Genomic DNA, 7,914 nt, shown 5'->3' with positions numbered 1-7,914 from the left:
CATTTTTTGTTTGGAATTGATATGCTGCGATGGAAGAGAACCTCAAATCTGCCATGGCAATAAGTTTACTTTTTTGCCATGCCATTTTTCATCCCCGTGGAAATTTGTATTTTTGTTCTCTATAGTAGTGTAAGTGATATGTTTTATGATGGCATTTTTTTCACAGAATTTTTGGTTGTGGTCACATGGCATTTTTCTGTAAGCTATATGTTGTGATGGAAACTCAATTTATAGGATATGGCAAAAAAATATTAATATTTTCGTGGGTAGCTCCAGAATTTTTGTGATGACAAACTTTTGTATGGCTAAGTTTCAAAAAAAAACTTTTGTATGGCTAAGTGTATACATCTCTTCTTTCCTTTGGGAAAATAGTTTTGAAACGATCACATAGCATTATTCGTATGTTTTCCTTGAATTATTCACATGGCGACTTGTTTTCCATGGCAATTCTGGAGATAATTGGCACACCATCATATATAGTGTTTTGACTCATATTTTTTGCCATGTGCAAATTTATTATAGGCACCATGGCATTTTTAATATTGAGAGAACATGGTAGCTTTTTTAGTGTAACGTGGCATTTTTATTAGTAAGAGGATAGCAACGTTTTTCAACTTAGACCATGACATTTTTCAATTTCATGTAACCATGGCCACATTTTTCTTTAGATCATGGCAACATTTCTCTCATGGCACTGTTGTTTTTTATTTGTTTTTTTACATGTCAAAGTGTATATATCTTCTTTTCTTGAGGGTGGGGCGGGGTGGGGGCAAATAGTATGAATATTTTCCTAAAATGTTTTTCACACGGCAATCTTTGAAGCATTCTTTTAGACCATGTCATTTTTTAAGAGAATTTGTTTTCCTAATCTTTTGGCATGTACAATTTTTTATACGTTGCTTGGCATTTTTAGGAATTAGGACATAGCGTTTATATTAAGTAGACCATGACAGTTTCAATCTATGTAGCATGGCATTTTTTATTCCTTAGAGCATGACATTTTTATTAATTAGACTATGGTAAAAAATAGCTACCATGTCATTTTTATTAAGTAGACGATGGCAGCTTCAATCTATGTGGCATGACATTTTATATTCATTAGAGCATGGCATTTTTTATTAATTAAACTATGATAAAAATTAGCCACCGTGGCATTTTTTATTCCTTAGAGCATGGATTTTTTATTTAGACTATGATAAAAAAATAGCTACCATTGCATTTTTAACAGTTAGACCATGCCATTTTTATTAAATAGACCATGTCAGCTTCAATCTATGTAGGATGACATTTTTTATTCTTGGAGCATGGCATTTTTATTAATTAGACCATGGCATTTTTATTAAATAGGCCATAGCAGTTTTAATATAGATAGCATGTCATTTTTTTATTCTCTTATAGCATGGCATTCTATTAATTATATCATGGCCAATTTTCTTTGTCTTATAACTGTTTTTACTTTGACATATATGGAGACTGTGAACTTGTGTTAGCTTACCATTTTTTGGCACTGTCACATGGCATTTGCTATTCGGTTCATGGCAAAAACAAAGGAAAAGTGTCCATGGAAAATGTTCCATATGGTTCATGGCAACTTTTAGTTTTTTTTTGTGTTTTGTAGGGATGGCATTGATTTTTTAGAAATAGTTTTCCAATGGCAAATTGTAAATAATTATTTCATATGGCAACTTGTAGGTAATGTTTTGAAAATGCCCACATGGCAAATTCTAGATAACTTTTCCCAAATATGATGATTACAATTTATCCTTGTAAAAAGGTTCAAAAAATTCCAACAAGTTGCCGTGTGATAATTTACAAAAATTTCAAACAATTTGCATTTGTCATGGCATTTCTATTCTTTGTTTTCAAACATAAAAAAAATGAGGTCCATGTAGTAGTTTGAAGGTTTGTAGTGTGTGACGAAAACATGATCTTTTTGGCCCAACTGGGGCAACTGGGGGAGGAGTTCGCTCGATCACTACTCCTGGGGAGAACGAATCGTTCGCCAAGACCACCTCCCCTGGCGTCCTTCAGCCAGATAATGTGGTCCCTTCCAGATTCGCTTGTCTAGTAGTTCAGGCTATATAATCGATTCTAGCAAGATGGATTGGAATCCGATGTGTTTGTTTGAGATTCTGATTTTGAATGACCTAGAATCTAAGAATCAGTAGCTGCAGCCCAAACAAAAGCCATCGTAAATCTTTTGGAAAAGTCAACACCTAGGAGGCGCTTAGGCGCTATGCAACGATCAAACACCTTGCCTAGAGCATAAGCAAAACTCTAGGCAGAGCAAACATGAAATTTTCCACTCAAGCAATAAATTAGACCATATTGCACAAAAATGCCAAGTAAGCCATATTACAATGGTAATAACCGGTAGTTTACTCACTTATATGATCTAAATCAATATCGATACACATATAAAACCCAAATACTTATAGCCAAAACTGTACGTTCGCCTAGCCTAGGCTTTGCCTAGGCCGCTGCAGTGCCACTTAGGCGCTAGGCGAAGGCCAACTGCCTCGCTTTCGAGTAGCGCCTTTTTCAGCCTTATAATAATTGAATTCTTGAAAATTCAATTGTTATTCGTTCATTGTGATGGTGGCCTAAAATCTTATGATTTCAAACTATGGTTACTGAATATATTTTTTATGATTACCCACGTGCGGTGGTACCTAGTGTTACTTAGGATCAGGAACAATGGATCTATTTTATCGGATTTTGTGCTCTTCTTCTGACGCTTTACACTTCTTTTAATGCTTTACACTCCAGTTAGCGAAACAAAATTGCCTGGTCATGACATGCTACCGAAGCAAAAGCTCAATTATCGGTTCTTCTGTAAGACATCCAAGGGTTTACATTTACAATCAGATGGAGTACTTTTCACTTACACAGCTAATATTCTGTTTTCAACTTTGTTCTGCCTTATGCATGCATATTACAAGCTGCAACTAGTAGTACTTGTGTAAGTTCTGTTAATTTTCTGGATTACAATACAATGAAGCATTCGGGAGCCTGAACTATTTTGAATCCTCTGTTTCTTCGTCGTCCTCCAGATGCTCCTTGAGGCTCTGAATCTGGGGTTGACAATCAACATTCTCCCAGATCGCATCGGTGCCCGGAAATTCGTAGTCTTCGGGTCTCAGCGACAGCGGAAACTCCGGAAGATCGGGCAAGGATTGAAGGGCACTGCACCAAGAAAGGAGAGGTGTAACAACCAGAGTTAACAAAAAAAGATGCACAAATGGCAGGTCATGTGTGTCCTTGAGTCAAATTATTTGAAATTGTGCTAAGAAAAGTATTTGACAAAGTGGAGAAGCTTTCAACTTTTGAATCTGTCATATTCAGATGTAGAGTTCCCTCTTGATACCGGAGGACTTAGCTTACCTTTTCTTGTCTTGCTCGAAAAGATGCCCGTAGATTTGGAATTTCTTGTACGCGACATCTGGAATTTTCTTGTGCATGTTCTTCATGATGCCCCAAGGGGGAGGCACCCTGCATTCAATCAAAAAACGAATGTGTCATGTCATGACGTGTTTCTAACTTTCTACTCAGTTCAACATTACTGACGGTTTATCTTTGCAGAACTCTCAGTCAGACCTTGTGATGGGATTTGCCAGGCAAAAGCTCAGACAAGCCCTCTTGCTCTCTGCAAGGAGGTCATCGGCTGCAGAGAGGCAGCAGACCGCGCTTATATGGTTGGTCGGCTCGCTCCCCTTGTCGAGCACTAGAGCATGGTAGTAGTATGCCACTGCCTGAAATGTGATGAGATGCAACATTGTGTTAATAATATCACAAATGAGGAGCTTCAGGGTTTGAGTTGTTATTCGGGGAACCTTGGCGTCCATGCATTTCCAGTTGAGGAAGAGCAGAAGCTTCTTCCCATAAGAGTCGCTCGTGTCGCATCCCGACAGACAATAGTGAGCCTTTGGAATAGGGGAGATCAGGAAGCCAGTATGAAAAGAAGTTCAGTAGGAAAAAGATAAAAGATGCTGATGGAACTTGCGATGGGGTATGAGGTTGATTTCCCTGAGTAGCAGACCTTTGAAAAATAGCTGACTTGCTCGCAGGCTAGCCGCCTCTTCACCGACAACGTCGCCTTTTCACAGTCAGAAGCCAACCCAAGCTGTATTTCTACACACTATTTTTCATCATAGGTACAGTACAGAAGCAAATTTAGTTTCACACTGTGAATAAATATATATATATATCCAAGGAGATTTTGAAGTGTACACTACCTGAGCCAAAGACTGAATTGAGATGGCCTCAAGCATACCTTCCTGCAGGTAACTAGGAAAGCCTTTCCTGTAATTCAAAGGTGAGCTGAAGTGAGTACTTGACCAAGTTGATGGTAACTGGTCACAGGTTTTTTTGCATTTCAGGTTGCGCGCGTACTTAGTTTGCGCAGGTATCTTAACAAGTATGTGATGCACGGAGTAGTCTAAGCACCCTGACGCCCTGAGCAATGAGTCGACAACATCCTTCTTTGAATCTAGTAAGAGCAAAAATAAATAAAAAATGGGCCATTTCATTAATTTCACTGTGAGTTTAAAACAGAGCAGAGCAAAAATAAAAAATAAAATCACCGTGCAAAGAGTACTAGTACTCCATACATGGAACTGACCTTCAGATACCTTCTTTTCAATTCCATTTTGACCGTCTCTCGGGATGAGTTTGAGGTTTGCCTCAAACAGCGCAAGCATCGCCATCATGTGGACAACAGAAAGAACTTCGTACCACGCGCTCGCAAGACAGCAATCCTGGATGAAATACCCTCTCATCAGTACTTGATCAACCAATAAGTACATTTTTTTTCTTTCAAAAATTGGGTAAACATCCTCGGCCTTTGCATAGATTATGGCATGATGGCAACTGAAAATATTATGGTATGAATTTTACAGACTCTCACCTTGTCATCGTCTATGGTCCTCCAGTTGAATTGCACAGATGCTTCAAGACGGCTCTCTGCAAAAACGCAATAGCAATTGAGTGCTAATAACTTTAATTAGCATAGTCATCAAAAAATTCACATGAGGGATAGGCTAGAGTTCAGACCCTTCGCTGTTAAACCAAGAACAACCGGCAGGTACTCCTCGAGGGCGCGTTGCAATTCAGAGACAGCCGACATATCCCCATGATCTTCAGAGAAAAATCAACAGTTCAGAAAAATAACATGGGGCTTATTTTTACTAGTCAAGCAATCCATCAAATGATCGGTAAACAGAGAGTGCTGATCAACATACAGATATCTTCAGCCAGCGCGACGACGTTCGTACGGAGCGTCGCGAGGCGATCGACGAGCTCCTTGGAGACCAGTCCCCTGAGCGGTTGGACGACGTCGGTGGCCACCGGGACACGGATGGTCGGGATAAACACGGCGACCTCCTGTACGACACTCCGGCGCTTCCTGCCCTTCCCGTTGGGGACTGACGCGCCACACCCCATTTCTGCGCATGAGAAAGCAGGGGATCGTGTCACTGCCATGGACATGTATCGTCAGAACAGGAACCTCGATGCACAGCACAGCGTGAGCATGTATGTGGATCAGAACATAGTTGCCATGTTTCCGGTACGGTGGGAACGAGGAACGGAAACGAGGGACGAGAGTCAGTGGCTGAAAAAAATAGGGTACAACGAGGGTATACATCTCTCGAACGAATTTTTTATAGCGGGGACGCGATCCAATCCATTTGGGTACGATGAACCCGGTACGGTACCATGGGTCGAGGAACGCAGTTCCTGAAGAACGACGACTCCCTGACGGTCAGCATTCCTTGCTGTTAATGGATCCCTTGCAATTAATGGACTGGAGGAAGAACAAGGAGTCCTTGAGAAAAGAAACTATGGCGTGTGTAGATTATGCCTCGCGTTTTGGCTGTTGGATCTTGGAACCTGAATCGAGGAGCAGGCTGCGGGGACGCTGAATCTTCATCGAATCGTATCGAATCCGACCTTGTTCCCGAATCCAATTCCGGGTCGATGAATCGGGATCGAGGGACGGCCTACCGTTCCCCGTTTCCGGCTACTATGGATCAGAAATGGGAAACTATTAAGAGCCGATAGGTGAGGAAATGCTGGATCTTGACGCAGCAGCAAAGGATGAACAGAAGTTAGTAAAGAAATGAGAGAAGACAGAGGTAGGTGGCCAAGTTCTGGATCTCTGAATATAAAGCAAAAGATCAAAAAGCAGATGCAAAGCAATACAAGATGGGCAACCATCAAGAAGTCGATCCCCACCTCCCAACAGTTACAACGTGAGCAAGGTCGCAGGTGGCCTCAGATTTGCGAACAGCGAGGAGGGTGGAGTGTTTGACCCTGCGCCCCGGTACAAAGAGGCTCGCCAATCGCAGGGCCCGGCTTTATAGTGGTCGAGGTTAGACAAGCGGGAATTAATGCGGGCAGCGCGCTTACGAGGAGGAGGCGCCGTAGCCTTTGTGCAGATCGGAGAGATCTTTTACGTGGAGATCGATGCCGAGGAGGGGGAGGAGGAGGTGGGGAAGATCACATGGCGCGCGGGGAAGAAGGGGGAGGCTGTACTGGGGAGAGGCCAGTGGGACGGCCAGCTAAACTATGCTCGCCCGTAACGTGCATGGGAACGTGTGCAGTTAACTGCTCCGAATAGAAAACTCGATCGGAGACGTCAATGGGGGAGAGAAGACGTGACCTGTTTAGTCGTGGACGGTCAGGTCGCGGAGTAGTACAACGAGAGGGCGGCTAGTTCGTGTTCCGCGACCGGCCTCCGCGAGCAGGACGATCACGCTCGGGATAAGAAAAAGGCAAAACAATCCACCGAAGTGTAAGTTGGGTGCTCGATCGTCGGGCTTGGGATCTTAATGATGGTTTGAAGATCCTTCCTCCTGGGCTTTGCATCTACCCAAGTCTTTATCATCGATTCCACAAGTGCGCCTCTTGTAGGATGATGTCGGTAATAGTTTAGTGAACCAGGCTGGAGAGCGGCGGTTTGATACCCGGGCATGAACAGTACCAAAATTTGAAGGGGGGAAAAGTTTAAAATATTTCAAAAAAATTTATGGTGCAGGATGCTCATGTGTGTGAACTCCGTGCAAAATTTTGTGAAGTTTGAACATTCGAGGTGCTCGTGGCAAAAAAGACAAATTTTGGACGTCTGAGAAACTTTTGAAAATCGCACTGATCACGTTTGATTTTGTCTTTTTGCCACGACCTTCTCGAATGTCCAAATTTCACAAAATTTCGCATGGAGTTCACGCACACGAGCATCTTGCACCAGAAAAAAGAAATATAATTTTTTAAACGTTTTTTTTTCTTTTTAAATCGCATTACTGTTCACCGAGCTCATTTGAGTCCGAGCTCTGGATTGAATTACCGACCAAGCTGCGAGATTTGGATTTGTGTTACTAGTACCTCTGGTCACTGATGTTTGAACTGTAAAAACGTCCTACAGTGAATAGAGGGTGTAGATTTTGTGTCCACTAAATCTTGTATCTCAACAGTTAAAATTCTGAAATCCTAAAGGGTATTTGAATTGCATGTCAAGCGTGTATATTTAGTACCGTACTTAAAGTTGAGGAATAGTAGCACCAATATAAAAATGTCAGCTGTCATACTACTCCTTCAACACTTCACGCCACACCACGCGTCGCGTGAATTGAGTTCGGGCTAATGTCGTGCGCTTTGTTGGAAGAACTAATTTTTTGCTTAGGAGTGGACCAGTGATACAACTTTGGTTGTATGTGTCGATACTTGAGCTCACCATAGACACATTTTATGCTTCCAGATAGTTCTTCCATGCCGTGTCAGTTGCATTTTTACACTATCCCACACGTCGTCTCTATGTAGAAAGAAAAAAAACAGAGAAGAGAGGCTACACAGAACAAACACAGTTGTAGATAAAACACACACACTCTGGTCGAGGTCCATGTGTTGAGGTGCATCTCT

At 41.9% G+C, this 7,914-nt stretch overlaps 1 protein-coding gene across 2 annotated transcripts; it reads right to left on the bottom strand.

Annotated features, from left to right (window-relative positions):
• Positions 1 to 2,799: 2,799 nt before the first annotated feature.
• On the bottom strand, positions 2,800 to 6,582 carry LOC123064842 (uncharacterized). 2 transcript variants are annotated; one of them, XM_044488245.1, is made up of 12 exons: positions 6,409 to 6,582; positions 5,241 to 5,444; positions 5,053 to 5,136; positions 4,907 to 4,962; positions 4,622 to 4,757; positions 4,393 to 4,489; positions 4,236 to 4,302; positions 4,040 to 4,138; positions 3,834 to 3,923; positions 3,598 to 3,752; positions 3,385 to 3,492; positions 2,800 to 3,186 (listed from the first exon to the last, which is right to left on the bottom strand). In XM_044488245.1, exons 2-12 carry the CDS (start codon positions 5,440 to 5,442, stop codon positions 3,018 to 3,020), a joined length of 1,263 nt encoding a protein of 420 aa, XP_044344180.1. In that variant the 5' UTR covers positions 5,443 to 5,444; positions 6,409 to 6,582; the 3' UTR covers positions 2,800 to 3,017. The 2 variants fall into 2 exon arrangements, with proteins under 2 accessions (XP_044344180.1, XP_044344179.1); XM_044488244.1 differs by having other exon boundaries at positions 6,235 to 6,560.
• Positions 6,583 to 7,914: the final 1,332 nt, after the last annotated feature.

The sequence above is a fragment of the Triticum aestivum genome, chromosome 3B (assembly GCF_018294505.1).
Source record: "Triticum aestivum cultivar Chinese Spring chromosome 3B, IWGSC CS RefSeq v2.1, whole genome shotgun sequence".
NCBI lineage: Eukaryota > Viridiplantae > Streptophyta > Magnoliopsida > Poales > Poaceae > Triticum > Triticum aestivum.
Note: the sequence above shows the minus strand (reverse complement) of the source record. Positions and strands in the feature narration are given on the sequence as shown.

Excerpts from the sequence above, each read along its gene's own strand:
- LOC123064842 (XM_044488245.1), bottom strand. The coding sequence starts at position 5,442 with ATGGGGTGTGGCGCGTCAGTCCCCAACGGGAAGGGCAGGAAGCGCCGG. Across the intron at positions 5,137-5,240 it reads CGCGCTGGCTGAAGATATCT|ATCATGGGGATATGTCGGCT; the intron begins GTATGTTGATCA and ends TTTTCTCTGAAG. Across the intron at positions 4,963-5,052 it reads TCTTGGTTTAACAGCGAAGG|AGAGCCGTCTTGAAGCATCT; the intron begins GTCTGAACTCTA and ends GCGTTTTTGCAG.